General features: G+C 22.2%; 6 protein-coding genes across 6 annotated transcripts; 2 read left to right on the top strand and 4 right to left on the bottom strand. All coding sequences in view use genetic code 6, as the record gives it.

The window, feature by feature from the left end:
* Window positions 1-400: 400 nt before the first annotated feature.
* Window positions 401-3305, bottom strand: TTHERM_00101270 (hypothetical protein; the record flags this gene model as incomplete). Its single annotated transcript, XM_001012176.3, has 9 exons — window positions 401-686; window positions 903-956; window positions 1168-1300; window positions 1560-1782; window positions 2005-2181; window positions 2277-2381; window positions 2470-2572; window positions 2643-2797; window positions 2994-3305. The coding sequence occupies 9 exons, from the start codon at window positions 3303-3305 to the stop codon at window positions 401-403; spliced, it is 1548 nt and encodes a 515-aa protein (XP_001012176.3).
* A 1415-nt stretch (window positions 3306-4720) lies between these two features.
* Window positions 4721-4939, bottom strand: TTHERM_00101260 (transmembrane protein, putative; the record flags this gene model as incomplete). The annotated part of the gene is made up of 1 exon (XM_001012175.1): window positions 4721-4939. One exon carries the CDS (start codon window positions 4937-4939, stop codon window positions 4721-4723), a length of 219 nt encoding a protein of 72 aa, XP_001012175.1.
* A 994-nt stretch (window positions 4940-5933) lies between these two features.
* TTHERM_00101250 (hypothetical protein) lies at window positions 5934-8580 on the bottom strand (the record flags this gene model as incomplete). Its single annotated transcript, XM_001012174.2, has 16 exons — window positions 5934-6027; window positions 6083-6166; window positions 6219-6308; window positions 6391-6480; window positions 6534-6623; window positions 6673-6762; window positions 6816-6905; window positions 7166-7246; window positions 7302-7391; window positions 7438-7527; window positions 7574-7663; window positions 7712-7801; window positions 7949-8062; window positions 8123-8215; window positions 8278-8492; window positions 8548-8580. 16 exons carry the CDS (start codon window positions 8578-8580, stop codon window positions 5934-5936), a joined length of 1524 nt encoding a protein of 507 aa, XP_001012174.2.
* A 577-nt stretch (window positions 8581-9157) lies between these two features.
* TTHERM_000101249 (hypothetical protein) lies at window positions 9158-10943 on the bottom strand (the record flags this gene model as incomplete). The annotated part of the gene is made up of 12 exons (XM_012796615.1): window positions 9158-9248; window positions 9314-9409; window positions 9457-9546; window positions 9598-9687; window positions 9737-9826; window positions 9873-9962; window positions 10011-10100; window positions 10374-10463; window positions 10515-10604; window positions 10650-10739; window positions 10794-10843; window positions 10905-10943. 12 exons carry the CDS (start codon window positions 10941-10943, stop codon window positions 9158-9160), a joined length of 996 nt encoding a protein of 331 aa, XP_012652069.1.
* Window positions 10944-11194: 251 nt separating this feature from the next.
* TTHERM_00101240 (hypothetical protein) lies at window positions 11195-11350 on the top strand (the record flags this gene model as incomplete). The annotated part of the gene is made up of 1 exon (XM_001012173.1): window positions 11195-11350. One exon carries the CDS (start codon window positions 11195-11197, stop codon window positions 11348-11350), a length of 156 nt encoding a protein of 51 aa, XP_001012173.1.
* A 1462-nt stretch (window positions 11351-12812) lies between these two features.
* Window positions 12813-18263, top strand: TTHERM_00101230 (ubiquitin carboxy-terminal hydrolase; the record flags this gene model as incomplete). The annotated part of the gene is made up of 12 exons (XM_001012172.3): window positions 12813-12963; window positions 13032-13110; window positions 13231-13681; window positions 14276-15597; window positions 15716-15896; window positions 16090-16392; window positions 16444-17136; window positions 17200-17541; window positions 17595-17663; window positions 17717-17793; window positions 17849-17998; window positions 18056-18263. 12 exons carry the CDS (start codon window positions 12813-12815, stop codon window positions 18261-18263), a joined length of 4026 nt encoding a protein of 1341 aa, XP_001012172.3.
* Between the last annotated feature and the right edge of the window lie 98 nt (window positions 18264-18361).

Genomic DNA, 18361 nt, shown 5'->3' with positions numbered 1-18361 from the left:
TTAATTTTAAGAAGAAATATAATCATCAATCAGTTGTGTCCCAATCATTATTTTGGTAAATTATTATTAAGTATAGACAAAGTATTTTATTAGATTTGAAAGATATTATAAGGAAGAGAAGAGTTTCTAAATAACTTCTCTCAAACAAAACTAGTTTATTAATTATCTTATTATTAGAAAAATGGGTATTGTTTTATCATTAATAAATAATTGGCTTTAGAAAAAATCTAAATTTTCAGACTAGCGATGATTAGTAATTAATTTGTTTGTGAATTCTATGGAGAGAGTAGATGTTTATGTTTTTACGTATGTGTGTAATAGGTATATTTCAATTTATATAAGCTTTATTTAGTTTTTTTTACATTCAATAGTTTTTATTATTTTTAGCCTTAATTTTTTCTCATTTGTTGTAGCCAGTTGTAATTTGAATATCAGAAAAGTCTTGGTTAGATAAGCGTGAGTAATCAGTTGGGTTTTTTAAGGCTATATTTCCATTTACCATGCCTCTTATTTTATTAACTTAGTGACTCTTAGATCTTTTGTGGTTTGTTTGTTTAAAATTTTTACTTGAATTGCTATTATTGCATATTATTGAATTATTATGAGAGTTGGTAATACTGCCTCCACCACTGTTCAGGGTCTTAGCGTCTCTTTCACGAAGAGAAGATTAAATTAATTGGTTGATTCTATTTATATTAAATTTTTATTATTAATAAGTAAAACTTGATTTAATATTACTAATCTGTAATTAAAAAGTAACTAAAAAATACCACAAAAATTATTAAATACCAACTGAAAATATTTATTTCTAATTAAGGTCTTTAGACGAACGAACGAGCTAACGAACAAAATTTCAGAAATAAATATTTTGCTTAATTAAAGACTATAAAATAAATATTTACCCATTCTTTTAAGCGATGTTTGCATAGATTGTTTGGGCTCTGATTTCTTTGTTTCTTTTTTTATATTTGTAAACAAAATAAAAATTTTGTAAATAATAAAAAGAATAAATGAATATAAAAACGGAACATTCTACTAAAATATTTAATGTAATAACATAGTTTGACTAGTTTAAAACAAATAATATAACAAACAACAAATTTATTTTATATATGGTTTTGTATAAAATTTTAAGAAAAATTAATAAAAAATGAAACAAATTTTTACTTTTATTCTATTTTATTTTCACTTTTATCATTTTAAAAAGCAAGGGTTGATGATGTCGTCTAGTCCTCTCTGTTCATCTTAATGTTGTTGTAGAATCTCTGGTAACTTGCCTTTATGCTATTTTCTTTAATAACTTAAAAGTTCGCTTTACTTCTAACATAATCAAAAACTAATTTCTTTTTGATGCATCAAATAACATACAGTAAGTAATAAGTAAAATAAGAAGCCAAATATTTTTATTGATTTGAAATATAAAACAAAAATTTCTCAAAAAATTGTACAAAATACCGTTTTTACTGAATTTATTAAAATGGCAAAGCATCAAAAATACCAAAATTACACTTAAAATAAAGGTTTAGTGTTGGTAGTTATGAAAGAAAATTGTAAAATACCTTTTCCTTATGAATTCAGATTTGGAGTTGGAGCACGTCTTTCTACCTTAATAGGAGAAGTGCCTTAAATAGCACTATTTGTCATCATTTAATTTATTGGAGGTGTTTCAGGTTTTTTAACTTTCTTTAGATCTTGCTCATTTTAAGCAATTACCTTTTTAAAACTATTTTCTTTTTGAAGATTTTACATGGAAGCTGTCAGATATTTTTCTTGCATATTGTCCTGTAATAATTTTAAAGAAATGTTTAAATTTATTAAATTACAATAAAATGATATCAAATTAATAGCTAAATATGTTGGAAATATGATTATTTAACTAAAGAAACTATTGCAAGTAAAATAATTATAATTACAACTAACTTAAAGGAGTGTTAGATTTAAAATTGCTATTGAAAGTATAAGCAACATATATATATTTCAATAAATAAATAAACAAATAAATACCTTGACTAATTTCTCTAGCGTTTGGATTTTTTGTTGCAAATATGGCATATTATATAGCTTTTCTTCTAATAATTTTTCGTTTTCGTTAAATCCCTTTACTTATTCTGTTAAAGCCTAGTTTTCTTGCTAAAGTTTTGACAGTTATTCACTTAAAGCATTATTCTACCTTTTTATGTCCTAACGATTATATTTGTAAAATTATTATGCTATAACTGTTATCGTTTTTTTCTATTAAAAAATGCTGAAATAATCAAAATTGTTTTAATGTATACATTGATCATAGCCTTTGTTGACTCGAGTAAATCGCTACGTGCTTGCTCGCTTTCATCTAATTTTGATTGTAAGTTTTCTGCGTACAGCTTTAATTACTATTCAAGCTATTTGATTAAAAATTTAACATGAATATCAAAAAGAGCTGAAGGTAAATTAGAAATGAATAAACTGAAAAACAGCCTAATTGATTACTCTTATATGAGTTCTAATTTCGGCTTCATGCTTTTATAATATTTTTTCAAGCTAGTCATAGTCTTCATTGTTTTCATTGGTAGTCTTTTACTATGCTTTATCCCTACTTAAAAATAGAAGTTAGAAACACTTTGAATAAATCCTTATAAAAATAATGTATAAAGGAGTTTTACTTTGGCAAGTACTCATCAATTTTAGCAGTTAGATGGGAAAATATAGATTTTATAATGTCCAAGAGAGAATTCAAGTTATCGTAATCATTCAGTTTCGATTCGATTGCCTATAAATCATCTTTTGTCTTGATAAATTTCTCCATATAAGTGAGTATCTAAAGCATTAAAATGAAAAAGATTAAATTTGATTGTTAATTTGATCACAAATTTTAAATCAAATCAAGTTATTTAACACAAATTAGCTAAATTAAAATGTTTTTTTATTTTATTCTTTGATTTCATTCTGATTACTTAACAAAAACAAACTTGATTCTATGTGCACTCCTTGCTAATATAACAATAGAAATTTACCTTTTCAAGCAGGTCCTTCATTGAATTTTCCAATTAATTTTGCTATTGCTCAGTCATAAATTCATCAGTTTGCTTGAGATTGTTCATGATATTACCAAATTTATATGATCTGACTTGTTATTTAAATGCCTATTCTGTGCTAGGATCTTTACTATTCGAGCTACTTATTGAAATTATTAATTCGTGTTACTAATTTTTCTTGTTAATTTATTATTAGTTTTTTTCTTTACCTTATTACTTTTCTTTTATCTGACTGAATATGTATAGATGTATGTATGTATTAATTAATTTCTAAACAACTTTCTAATACATCGCTCTATAAATTTTTGATTGTTTGTTGTGTAATTAAAAGCTTATATGAATTATTTTATGATAATGGTTGATTTTTGCATATATATTAATATTGTCATTGAGTAATTTGTTTCTCATTGCATAGTTATTTACTATTAAACAAAAATATATGTAAATTTATTCATTCATTGATACGTCCATCATATACACTTAACTATATGCATAGATGCAAGCAATATTTTGGGTACTCGTTAGTAAATCAATAAGGAAGATTTTGTTTGTTTGTTTCTAAAATAAAAAGTTGGTGAATTACTAAATTTGATAATAAGAAAATTGATACTATGAATTGCTTATTAAATAATTTAATTATTCATTCTTTCACTATATCATTTTCAAATTAATATTTGTAAGCTATATGTACTTCAATCTATTTAATTACTCACTCACACTATCACTCATTCTTTTTACTTAATCTGCTAATTAATTAATTTGATAATAATAATTTTAACTACTTCTTCATATTTTTTAGAGTAAATTCAAGTATATTGCTGGTGATTAAAGCTGTCTTGATGTTTTTATTTATTTTTTATTTTATTTGACTTAATTTATTATTTTTATTCGTACAAAGCTTACTGTAATAAAAGATATTAATTTGTTGTCCATCCATATAAATTTATTGATAAAAAATATTTAATTTTATTATTGATTAATAATTTTTGCGATGTTATTCTTTACATTTAATCTGATGTTAATTTCAATTTTCAATTTTTTATATTAAAGGATATATTAATAACCATAAATTAATTATCAAACCATAACAATATATATCTTCATATTAAGTAAAACAAAATTATATTAGCTTTTAAAACAAGCAAACATATTTCAGTTTTTACAAAAAAAGCTAAGACATTCATTCGAATGACTAAATATCTATCTAATGATGATAATTATAAATTTATACATTTAAATCAATTAAATTATTTGATCTCTAAGTGCTTCAAAGCAACTATTTATTTTTTCTAAATAAAAAATTATAATTAAAAAATATACTCATAAAAATTCAACATATGAAAATAAGCGCCAATTTTTTTCAAATTTAACGAATAGTATTTATTTCATGTAAATCAAAAAGCTTAATCAACTATTATATCAAAATAAATGAAAAGTGCAAAGTCAATTTATAAGAAATAGATTTCAAAAACTTTTACAATTTAAGTCAGGAAAATATTTTAAATTTGTTGTTGTTTTGAATGAAATTTAGTTTGAAATTATTTTTTTATTTTATTTATTTTTCTTTTTCATAAATTTTTTAATTTTCATTAATTTTTTTCTTTTTTATTGATTTTTGATCATTTTTTTGTATTTTTCTAATTAATTTTAACGGAATTTTTATTTATTTTTTAAGAAGGTCTTTAGCTAAACATTTAATTTGGTTTTCAGTCAAAATAAATAATTTTTAAGAGTGCGGTTGATTGGTGGTTGAATGAGGAATAAGATGGTTTAGTTTATAATAGAGAAAAAGGAAGATTTTTTGATAAAGAGCAAATTTTTTTAGGAGTTAGTAAGATCAAACTTGTTTTTAGAGCATAAAATAAAAGAACTAGATTAAGATGAAGGTTTTGTTAGTTTTGGGGTTTTTTTGATATTCCATACATTAAAGAATGTAGATTTTAATGCAAAGCAATAATTATCACTAGATATATGTCAAAAACTTATTAGACGATGCTTGGTAGTGTGTTTAGCTAGACTTTCTTTTAAGAAAGCTAGGTGTTTAAAAACTAATGTTATTTGTGATGAATATTGATTGCATTAATAAATTTTATTTAGAATCAGATTAAAGGAAAGTAAAAAAATGTATCAAATATCTAGACTTATTTTCTATTAAGATAACATTTAATCTCATGATTACTGAAAAACTTTTTATCGAGAAAACTATTTTTTATGTCTTGTTAATGTTAAATGTTTTAAAAACTGATTTGATTTATGTTATCATATTTATTATTTACCTTTTAAGCCAGATATTTAATTAATTTTTTTTTTTGATTATTTTTATAATTAAAAGATATTTCCTTCTTTTTAAAGGTTTTTAACTGACTAAAATTAATACATAGATAGAAGATTTATTTTCTTAGCTAATTAAATATCTAACAAATATCTATTTTTTTGAAACATTATTAAATCTTTCATATTGTTAGTGTTAAAAACTTATTATTTACTTTCTAAATAAACATGAATATAAAGTTAATAAAAACCAATATATATAATTGATTGATAGATAGATATTGTTAGCAAATTAAAATATCTAACAAATAACTGTTTTTGAAACATAATTACATTTTTCATATTGTTAGCGCTAAAAGCTAATTCATTTCTAGATACATAAGTTAACAAAAGTCAATTCATATTATTTATATTTCTTGTTATTTATTTAGTATTTTTTTATTTAAAAATTTCAAATAAAATATTTTTTATTAGTTTTATAATTTTTCAAATTCTTTTTAAAAACTAATTATTTTCACATTTTATTATGCTTTTTTAAGACTTGAAATAAGTAAATCTAAGTAGCAAGTTATAATTTGTATTTTTTTATAAGAAAACAAATAAGTTGATAAAATATAACATGTTTTTCTTATTTATAAAAAAAACTTATCAATACATTTTAATTTTAAAGAATACTAATTTTTTATTTTTTCTTTTAAATAAATTAAAAATTTTCTTCCTTTCTGTCATATCATTTACCCTTCTATTTAAAAGCCAAAAATTTAAAATGATTTTTAGTTAAATTAATTAATTAATACGGTAAACTTAATGTTAGATGATTAAGACTCGAAATAGTTTACAGTTCTAATACAAAATTTAAAGCCTAATAACATTGAGTAAACCTATTCAAATTAAAGTAGCTTTTTATTAAATAGTAAAATTTATGAATTTTACCTAACACTGATTTAGAGTATCTTTATTTATTTCAATTGACTTATTTGTTATCCAAATTTTTATAAGGCTTAATCCCTAAATTGGTTTTTACTATTAAATTAATAAAAAGTTATATATTATATTAAAAATCAAACTTTTTGCTTTTATTCAGTTAAAGGCTAATAAAATTTACTTAAGATTTAAATCAAGGTTAATAAGATTTTTCATCAATTATAATTTTTCTCCAATAATTAAAAGTAATTAGTCTTGAATTTAGCAAGATCTTTTTAATATTTATGAAATAAATAAAATTTATTAAGGAAAAAAAATAAATACTCAAAGGATAGAATTAATTATTTCAAATTTAGACATTAGCTTATTGATTAAACTAAATAGCTGAGAGTGTAGTCGCTCGTTGCCAAAGAACTTTTATAATATTTAATTTATTATTTAAATAATTATTTTTTGTTAATACCTAAAGAAAAGCTGCAGCTTGCTTAAATTTTGGCATGTTTGTATGGATTGAGAAAAGCAATTTATCGCTTCATCATTAAAATAGCAGTTACTTTAATAATATTAAATGATATTTTAAATTTTATTTATAAAAATTATATTTACTAAAATTCTAGAAACAAATTCTCAATTGTTTAGTTTAAATTAAAGATTTAACTCAGGCATTTCAATCCTCTATTCCCCAATTCAGTATACCTAGTACAATTAAATTTTAATAGAATATCTTTGAATATAAAAATAATTAAATTTCATTAAAAGTTAATGAACAAAAGTGCAAGTTTTTTGGCAAAATCAGCACAAAATCATTTTTTCCTAGTTCATATAAACTATTTTATTGATTTTTTTGAAAAATTTCTCAAACCTTTTTTAACTTCACCAAAAATTTAGGATAATCTTAAAATTATTATTTTAAACCCTAATTAGAATAGTTAATAATTTTTAATTTTTAAAATTACCTTAAACTTAACGACAATGAAACTAAATTTGCAAGTTATAATGGAAATATATCTATTTCTTAGCTTCCAATTTTATTATCACTTCAATTTTTAATGAAAAAATTTAAGTAAAAAATTAATTTTTTTAGTTTTTTACTAAAGATTTAAGTTCAAACATTTAAGAGAAGAGTTTTAGCTAAGCAAGTGAATGTATTTATATATTGCTTCTTAAGTTATTTGATTATAGCTTTTCAATAAATGTTTATCAAATAATTATGATGCAAAATATTTACCTATTATCTATTCCAATTTCTCTAAGATTTAAACAGAGAGCTAGATTTTAGGCTAAATTGATGGCACCTTCGTTTTTTATCTTAATTTTACTTATATATTTTGATTTAAATATAATTTATTTTTAAGGTAAATTACTATAGATTCAGATTTAAGCAGCATAGATTTTTAATTTAAGATATTTGTTAACTTAACATTGTTATTCCTTGCTCACCAAAACAATTTTCTCTAAAATAATAAAAAAAATTTAGTTGAAAAATTCAATCATTTAATTACCTTAAGTTAATGTTCAAATGAGTTAGTTTTTCCAATTGATTCATATTATTAAAAAGCAGAGTTACCGTTTTATCATCAATTTTATCACTTCTAATTAATTTAAATTTATAAATTTTTTTTCATAAACTTCTTAATAATTAATGAAAATAAATGATTTATGAACCAAAAAATTTAAATATCAAGAATATGATTTTATAATATAAGAGATAATGAAATAAGCTAATAAAAAATATTTACTAGAAATGAATAGTGATATTTTCTATTTCCTTGAATTCTGAAATGACAGTAGAATAGTGACATATAGATGAAGGATAATTTGCAAAATATTTTTAATCATAATAATAACAATTGCTAATACATAATGAATATAATTAAGTAAAAAGTTTTCCAAATTTATTTATCTAAATTTACTAAAACTCTAAAATAACTGATTTTAAATTCTTTGAATTAGAAACTAATTTTCTTAAAGAATGCTCTTCATTATTCCAGACAAAATCTTAATCTCTAGAAATATGTTATTTAGTTTTTATTATAATATGATAAATTATCATATAACATTTTTTTACGTAATCTTCAAGTGAAGAGTATTAGCACTTAATGATTATTTGATCTTTTCTTCTAAATTTTAGAACAGATAATTTAAAACTAAATCTAAATAACTTTTATCAACAAATTCTAAGTTTAAATTAGCAACATAACTCTTTTTCTCATAGACATGATATAGTAAATACCAAGTTTTTAAACTCAAGTTAAAGCTTATTGTGGTCTAAGTTAAAATTTTCTAAAGATTAAAAATATTCTATAAAATCTTATTAATTTTTTAAAATTGTTTTTACATTTTAAAGTATTTATTTTTAAGAATAGGCCATTACTTTTTTATTTTTGTCTTTATAATTTTTTTTCTTTTTGTAATCTTTCTTTTTAAGTTAAATTTTATAACTTCAATTTGATTATTAACCCCAAATTAAAATAATTCAAACTAAACACAATAATAAATAGATACCTTACAACTCACTAAATTGAATGACTTTATTTAGGTTTATATTTTTTAAATTTATTATTTTAGCTAAATTTAACAATTTTGATGTCAAAAAATTTATTTATTTCTTAAATTTTGATAAATTAAATTATTTATTAATTACAATTCTATTATCAAATATAAAAAGTGGCTTGCAAACCACTAAATTTTTGTATGGCATCCTGCTATGTTAAGGTAAATTTATTTTACTATCAAATAAAGATAATTTTTTATAGAAAATTAAATTGTTGAAATAAAAATAATTTTATTAAAAAATGCAATTAATGATTCAAATAAATATTAACAACAGAATACTTTTATAATTAATTAAAATATCTAATTTCTTGCTTTCTGGTAATAAATTGTAGAAACATTTAAATTTTGATTAAATGAATGAACTAGTTTCTTAAATACTTTAAGTGTTAGTGTCAAAAGAAAAAATTATTTAAAACAAGCTTTTTTGTCTTTTTTAATTTTCTTCTGAGTTTTAGTTTAATTTTTTCATCAAGATATTTTATTCTTATTTATAAGATAGATGATATATTTAAATTAATTGAAAATATTAATTTAGTAATTTAAATTACTTGAAAAAACCAATTATTTAGTATAATTTCTAAAATTAGACAAGTAAATTTATTAAACAGGTGATTCCAACTTCTATTTCTTCGTTATTGCTTTCACTTTTTTAATTTATTTTAATTTTCTAATAACAAAATAAGTAATTTACTTAAAATGAAACTTAATATAATTTAAGTTTGAGCAAACCTTTAAATAAGTACAAAAGTCAACCAAACCTGAATTGTTAACTCCACAATTACTATTTATAATATATATTAGTATACATCAATTATTTTTTTTAATTTATTACGATAGATATAAATTCAATATCTTAAGTTCACTCAATTATGATAAGTAAGAACCTATAGCAATCATTCCTTAATTTTTAATTTGATTATACCTATTTAATTAGTTATTATTAAAATATAGACTAAAAAAAATAATAATACCCAATTAGAAGATTTAATTCTTATATCTTTGAGCAGTTTTAAATACCTTAAATTAATCCTTCAATACCTTCAGCTTGTATGTGGTTTGCTCTATATTACTTTAGTTAATAATAAATTATTTCAAAATTAATCTTACGATAAGTACAGAGTCAATTTCTTAATTTGAATGCATGAACCTATCCCTTAACCTAAGAGAGAAGTGCCTGTATTTCCAAGTTAATTCTAGCTTTAAAATATGTTAATTATATCTTTTTTTATACAAATACAATTATACGTTAAATATAAATTCAAAAACTCTAGTTATTGGCACTTAGACAACCCAAAAGCAAGGCCAGTAGCTCCTGTAATTCCAACTTTGGCTTAACTTTGCATTTAATTTAATTAAATTTAAATAATAAAATTTATTTTATATTTTTTTCAAAAATAATTTCATTTTATCTATTTATTTATTAACTTATTAAATAAATTATTTGAACTAATAATTAATTATGAAAATTAAATGAGTATTTATCATATTTATAAAAGAAGATATATATGTAAATCAATTTAAATTTAATTTCTTTAAGTAATTAACTTTTTTTAAAGCTTTTATAATATTTAAAAATGAAAAGCTTTTTATTGAAAAAAAAAAAATTACAATAAATCAATTTATATGTTCTTTAGGTTAGTTAGCTATGAGATAGTTTTGCCTAAGGCTGATGTACCAGAATTATTAATATCAGAGTTACTTTTGATAAAAGAGAAATTTAGTGTGCATTATTTGATTAAAAATATTTACTTTAAATTGAGAGATAGTGAAATGAGATTAACACACTTTGCAATTTGTTAAAATATGTAAATTGAACTCTTTTCATCTAAAATGTTTTTACTTTTAAAAAAATTAATTAAATTTTATTATTTTTTTTCGTTTTACTCCATAGTAAGTTTAAGATGAACAAGGTTTGAACACTACCCAATATCATCTCCTAATTTATGTAAGTCCATAATATAGATAGATTCAACTCTAATAAAAAATATAATTAATAAATAATAATAAATTAATAAAATAAATCTTTACTTTATAGAGATATCTATACTTTTTATTTCATGTTTCAAAGTCTTTTTAAGCTTTTTGCAAAAAACAAATATATTTGCTAACTCAATTATTAATTTTTAATTAATTTTTTACATCTTGTTCATCTTGAATTATTTTTAAATCATCTTCCATTTTTTTATAATTTATTTAATTTAAATTTATTTAATAAAATTAAAAATTTTTTGTCATTATTAGTATCAATCAATGTATTTTATAAACTAAATTAATTTATTTGATCTTCATGAGAATAATTTCTAAATAAAATTAACAAAATTTGGATTGATTCAAGAGTTTGAAAATTGAATTTTTTTTTTCTATTTAAATTAATTATTGTTCGTTAAAGCAATAAATAAATAATCAATTATTAAAAAATAAATAACTAAATGTAAAACTTAATAAAGAAAAGAAGAAGATAGAAGCACGATATTGGAAAAGCAAAGATGGAAAAAATCGAAGTTTATTCGAAACGAAAAACATGTAGCTCAATTTATTTTCTAACGCAAATTTTTAATCTCGGTGGAAGCACTTCGGAGATTTGAGAAAATCCAATCGAAATAGTCCACATCCATGAAATCATATGTGGATTAAAGTTTTTAACAGCCAAAAAGTTAGATTATGAATTAGCTAAATGAATATTTCGAAAACTTCCTTTCTAATATCAATGGGAAAATAGCTCAGGCTGATAAGAAATAAATCAAAGTTCTAAAATTGATTTAAATGAGTATATAAATGAGCTAGTAATTTAGATTTACTAATGTGAGTGTCCTTGTTCAGAACGGATGGAAAAAGCTAAAGTTTTTTATGGCAAATTTTTAAACATCAGGAAAATAAATGCTTTGGAATAATCGCTTCTCAGAATAGCTTTTTCGAATCATTCGCACACGAAAAGAATTACTCACTGCAAATCTAAAAGAATGTTCATCTATAGAAAATAAAATCTTTTAAAACTTGCCTGAATTAACTCCATAGTTGCTTACTAATCTAAAAGGAAAAAGTTTTACCGTTTTCACTATTTATAAAATTGAATTTCATTTATTTCTTTCTTTACAAGATTGATTCTCTTTTTGATTAAGATAAAATTTAAAATTTGAAAATACAGTTAAAAAGATATTAATAAAATTAAAAATAAAATAATCCTAACTGATTAAATAAACATTAAGAAAATTAATAGCCAAATACAAACAAAACAAAACAAAACAAAACAAAATAAATAAAATAAAATCAAGTAATTAAAAACAAAACATAAAAAACAAACAAAAGGAAAAAGAATTAACAAATATATAAAATTCAAATTAAAAACTCACAACCATAATAAAAAAAAATAAAGACATCTAAAAAATATATATATTCTTAATATCATATCATCTGTCATAAAATTAAAAGCGATATTTTTAAGCTCTTTCTATATGTTTTAAATTTCATGTGTATTAGTTAATACTGGTAGAAAAAATGTTATTTGATTAATTTTCTTAATCATAAAATTATACTTGATAGCTAGCATGATGCTTAAAAGCCAAAAAAGAAATATTTAGCATTTAAAATTGAATGAAAATTATTAAAATTTATTTTGTTTATTTAAAAAATTCTTTGTTCTCTAAATTGAAAATTTTTATTAAAAATGAATGTAAATTCATTATTTTGCAGTCAGTCTAATGTCAATGTTTAAATCCTATCAAACAATTATTTTTGATTGCAATAATAGGAAGGAAATTTTTATTTGTATAAACATTCATAATAGAAAGATAAATAGAGTGGTTGATAACAAATTTTTTTATCAGAAGGCCTAAGAATAGAAAACAAAATCATAAATTACTAAACTGAATTAATTGATTGATTGATTAATCAATGCTTGCATCACATATATGCATACATATATTTATGTAAAAAATCTTAAAGAAATTAAATTAAGATATTTATTTGTAAATTGAAAGAATTAACATTCATAAGAAATAATATTAATTTTAATAGGTTAACCTGACCTAAAATAGCAATTAAGAAAGTATGGAAGGTTAGTAATAGGATTAGAAGCTTTAGGAAGAAGCATTTAAGACAGATTAGATGAATTAAGCAGAATAAATTTCAGACTAATAGAACTAGCAAGGCTGCGAATAGGATTTAGAAGAAGCAAATTATGTTGGGCTTTCTAACATTGGTATGATTAATTGTTTGATTTTAAAAAATAGGTAGTAGCTCTTAACTGAAATTAATTAAAAAAAATAGGAGCGACATGTTATATGAATAGTGTGTTATAGACTCTATTTATGACTCCAGAGTTCAGAGAAAATATATATTAATGGAAGTATTCAATTAGCTTATTTTTGATTGTTTTATTATTTTAAAAATATTTACTTGATATAATTTAAATAGAATGAATATAGTAGAATTTAAATAACAAATCAATTTTATGTCAATATTTTAGATATGATTCAGACGATTCGTAGGCAGAAGACTGTATTCCTTTATAATTGTAGATTTTATTTGCTAAAATGCAGTTAAGGTCTTTTCCATACGTAGATACAAAGGATTTAGCCAAAAGCTTTGGCTGGGATAATTAGGATGGATGGGAATAGCATGACACTTAAGAATTTGTTAGAATACTTTTAGATGCAATAGAAAAGAGTGTTCATGGAAGCAAAAATTATAATTTTATAAATGACATATATGAAGGAACTTCAGCCAATTATGTCAAGTGCATGGAATGCAATTATGAAAGCATAACACAAGAAAATTTTTTGGATTTAGTTGTCACTGTCAAAAATATTTATGACAAAATATACAATGATTCACTCGAAAAAGCAGTTTAGCGTTACATCAAGCCTGAGACCCTGGATAATGATAATAAGTATATGTGCTCTAAATGCAATAAAAAAGTAATAAGCAAAAATAAGATAATATTTTTCATTTTGTAAAACGAAATCTGTCTGATCTGATCTGATTAAATCCTTATTCCAGTTTTATAAATATCAATCAACAATCAGCCAGCATAGAAGCAAATTAAATATAGATATTTAAAATGCCCAAAATAATTTAAAATAGAATTTATAATTGTTATACAAGGCTTTTTAGAAAGAATTCATAGCGTTTTAAATTTAATCAAAGCACTTTAAAGAGTTTTAAAGAACGAGCTTTTAATTTTTAGGAATTCCTTAATAATTGAAATAAATAATAATGGCTAGTTGGAATTTTATAGAATTTAGCTGAAAACACAAATTAATTTGATGTTTTTCCATATTCTTTGAAAAGAAAAATAAAAATCCTACAATTTTTATTAAAATAGAGATGAAAAAATTTACAAAATTTTTGTAACTATTTTTTGCAAGGAATTTAATAATAATTAAAAACTAATTTATTATTTTAGAAATTGAAATAGAAAACTTTTTTAATTTATTTATTTTTTATTTTTATTAATGAAAAACCAATTTTGTTAGAATTAATAAATTAAATTCTTTAAATAATTAATTTAGGTTAAAGCACTGCGTGGTACTAGGTTCTGTAAGCTACCAAAAATTCTCAGCTTTATTATGAATAGATTTACTTTTGATTTTTCTGATATGAAGAGATTAAAATTAGATGATTATGTGAGTTTTCCTTTTGTGCTGAATATGAATGAATATATAAACGGATACGACAATATCAAAAATAAACTCAGCGAAGAAGTTGATCCTTCTTATTTCAAAAGTGATTATACTATAAAGCCTCCTGTAAATAAAACAAAAATTGGTTTAACAACAACTAAAACTGCTAAAATTAGCAGTGTTACTACTTAAATTAAAAAAAAAGTACCTATTAAATCTGCATCTAATTAGACAAGAGATTTTTTAAAGAATTTAAGAACCCAAAAGAAATTTTAAACTGATGAAGCTGCAGGCGGAATAAATTCAAATGGAAGTTCATAACAAGGAATGTTTATTGAATTTGATTAGAATAGTATTGATAAATAATAAGATGCAGAATTGCAAAAAGCCATACAACTTTCTCTAATTGAATCACAAATACATGAAAAAACTGGAGAGAGCAAGGAGAGTGGAAACAATCAAAATAATTCTTCTGCTGAAACAGCCGATACTCTCACAGATAGTTAAAATCATTTAAATTTTAATCCTGCTGGTCCTTCTCCTGATCCTTTGTAAAATAAAAAGCAATTATGTGGAGCTGGAGTTGCCTAAGTTGTCTCAGACTTTTAAAATATTTAAATGCAAGATAATGTGATATAAGAAGAAGAATAGAAGTGTAATTCTTAGATAGTAGAGGAAAATTTTAATGAAGAAAATGAAGGACAATTAACTCCAAATGGAAAGTCAAGCAGTTTAATAAATTAAAAAGGTATCAATTTATCCAACTCAAAAGCTTCTAGCTCTAGGATAAATAGGCATCTCTCAAATAAAAAGCCATCTACAATTTAATAAGGATCTTCAAATACTATAACTTCATCTACTAATTAAGGACAATAAAGAGAACACAGTACTAATAAACGAGATCAAGAGGAAAAGAATAAATAGGATTACAAAAAAATATTGGCAGAGCACTTGTAAAAAAATACCTAAGATTGCAATCAGCTGATAGAAAAATATTTAAAAGATGGCCCTCTCGTTTATGAGCTCTATTCAATATTAATCCATTCAGGAGGTGCATATGGAGGTCACTACTATGCATATATTAAAGCTTTTGAAGATGGTGGAAAGTGGCATTCTTTTAATGACACATCAATCATGGAAATAGATGTCAACGAAATACAAGAAAGAGTATTTGGTGGAAATTCAACTAATGCTTACATGTTATTTTACAGGTAAAAGAGATTTTATTTGTTTTATCATTTTATGTTGATAGCTTTGTATGCAAAAAATTATTTATTTTGTTCATTTAATATTTTTTTATTCTTAAATTTGTATTTTATATTTAAATAGATAGTGGGAACCACCATAAAGAAGGAAATTAAAGATAGATAATTTACTGATTCCTAAAAACGTAATAGATATTATTGAAGTGCAAAAGAACAAATGGGTTGAAGAATAAAACTGGAAATTAGAACAGTCTAAAATGATGTCAGTTAAAGTTCACTACATTTTAAATGTCAAAGTTATTCAAGTAAGCTAAATTAAATTTATTTATTTTTTTCAATGTTTTATGCTATTTGCAGTTAATATTATTATAAGCTACTTTGCAGTTAACATTATTTTTGTTATTTTGCAGTTAATATAATTATATGCTTTAATATTATTATTATTATTATTATTATTAGAAAATATTTAATATTTTTAATGAAAATTGTATAATTTAGGTGAAATCAACTGATACGCTCTCAAAAGTACTCGATTCAGTCATTTAAGAGTTTAAAATCAAAGAAAAGAGAGAAAACATTAGACTAAGAAGATACAAGCCAAATACAGATTAGATGCTAGACACTTTTGAAGAGCTGGAACATTTGAGCTTAGATAAGCTAAAGATTAACCATTTTACTAATTTATGTGTTGAAGTTAAAAAAGATGGAGAACAGTTCGAAGAATATGACGCTGGCACTACTTTTGTTAAAATGGCAGTTTGGAAGCCTAATATTATTTCTCTTGATGAAAATTATTTGGATGTAATTAATAAGAATTTAAAATTTAATTGTAAAAGTAATTTTTTTATTTAGATAATAAGAGTTTCAACTAGGAGAAATGCAACTATTTATAGATTAATGGAGTAGCTTGCAAGGGCTGCAAATATTGACTTCGAGAAGATTGTGGTTATCAAAAAACATGAGAATATTCATGGAATTAACACTGCAGAGGTGATTTCTACATCTTAAAATTACGATTCTAGACTCGAAGACATGGGAATAACAGAAGGATAGCTTTTATTTATAGAAGAAAAGCAGCTGTAGACATCGACAAACACGTTAGAGAATTAGGAGCATAAGTGGCAAGAAGTCTTTGAGAGTGACTCGAATAAAATATTTATAAAATTTAATAACCCAATAGAATAATAATAGCAATAATCAAAGACAACAAGTAATATTGAATATAATCATTCTATTATCATAGACTCAAGGTAGACTATGTAGCAGCTTAAAGAAAAAATATCTGAGTAATTAAAAATAGATCCTGTAGAAGTTATTATCAGGAGAGGAGGTAAAGCAGGCATTGAGCTTAAAGAAATGAATAAAACAATTAGATCTATGAATTTTATTAATAACTCTTCGATTTATTTAGAGCTTGGAAAGCCTGCAAAGGAAGGAGAAATTAGAGTAATATTTTATTTAGCAATAAAAACACCATTAAATGCAGATTAGATTTTGCACACTTTTGAAGAAATAGGTGAGCTTCCAATTCATGGAAATCTTCTAGTAAGCAAATTTAAATTAATTTAATTTTTAATTGTGTTAAAATGAGTTTAAATTAAATAAAAGGCTTCAGAAGTGAAAGTTATTGCTTGTTAGTTTTTAAAGGAAAAGAAGGACATAGATTTAGATCCTAATTTTATTAGACTACGTGAAAAAATTTCTGATAATTTAACTAGAATTTATAGGGAAAAGAAAATGAGAGAGCAGTAAGTTATAGAAAAAAAGATGATTGCTATAGAATAAATAGACGAACCTATAGAAATTAGTCTTAAAGAATTTCTTATTTATGTGAGGATTTGGGATTAACAACAATGGACTCTTTCAGATAGATTTGAGTTACTTGTTTAAAAAACTGACTCAGGCTATGACCTTGAATAAAAAATTTATAAATAAAATCAACAGATACCAGTAAAAAACAAAAAGAAATATTTTAACTTAATGATTATAAATTTAATTTAAAGATTGGACAAATGTCAGCAATGAAAATAAATGTTTGGAATTTCAATTTATCATAGCTGCTTAATGAAGATGTAAATTGATTATTTAATGAGAAAAATTTGTAAATTTTTTTATTGAAAACTAGTGGTATAATTTAGATAGCAGCGATGTGAGTATTTCACTACATCCTTTCCATATTATGAATGATGGAAATATGATTATGTATTTATTTTTTATTAATTATAATGTTGATTTCTAATAAATCTTTATTATAAAGAATCAAAAACAAAACTTAAACTCCAAGAGAGCTAACAGACGAAGAGGTTAAACAAATGGGTATAATTTAATGTAAATAAGCTTATAAAAAAGTTGGGGTGAAACACATTTCTCAGTAAAAAGAAAAAGCCCTCTCAATCAAAGTTAAAAAGTAACTTACAAATTTTAAAGCAATACGATTTATTGTACAATTATATTGTAATTAAAGAAAAGAAAGTTAGAAAGATGGAATTCTCAGTTGTGGTAAAGAAAATAGCGAATAAAAGGAAAGTTTATAAAATGCTGCTTTCCTTTAAAGTTAGTAATAAGTTTCACAACAAAATCATAATAAAAAAGAATAAAATAGCTAAAATGAAATGAAATAAAATGATGATATATAGTAAACTGATAATTAAAATAACCCAAAAACAAATTGAAATTTGAAATAAAAAATAAATTAAGTCAAAGAATCAAAAAAAAATAAATATATATCTCACTAACAAAATTAAAAATATCTTTTAATAAACTATTTGAT

Source organism: Tetrahymena thermophila, assembly GCF_000189635.1.
Source record: "Tetrahymena thermophila SB210 genomic scaffold scf_8254716, whole genome shotgun sequence".
Classification (NCBI taxonomy): Eukaryota; Ciliophora; class Oligohymenophorea; order Hymenostomatida; family Tetrahymenidae; genus Tetrahymena; species Tetrahymena thermophila.
This window is presented reverse-complemented; position numbering and strand designations above follow the sequence as displayed.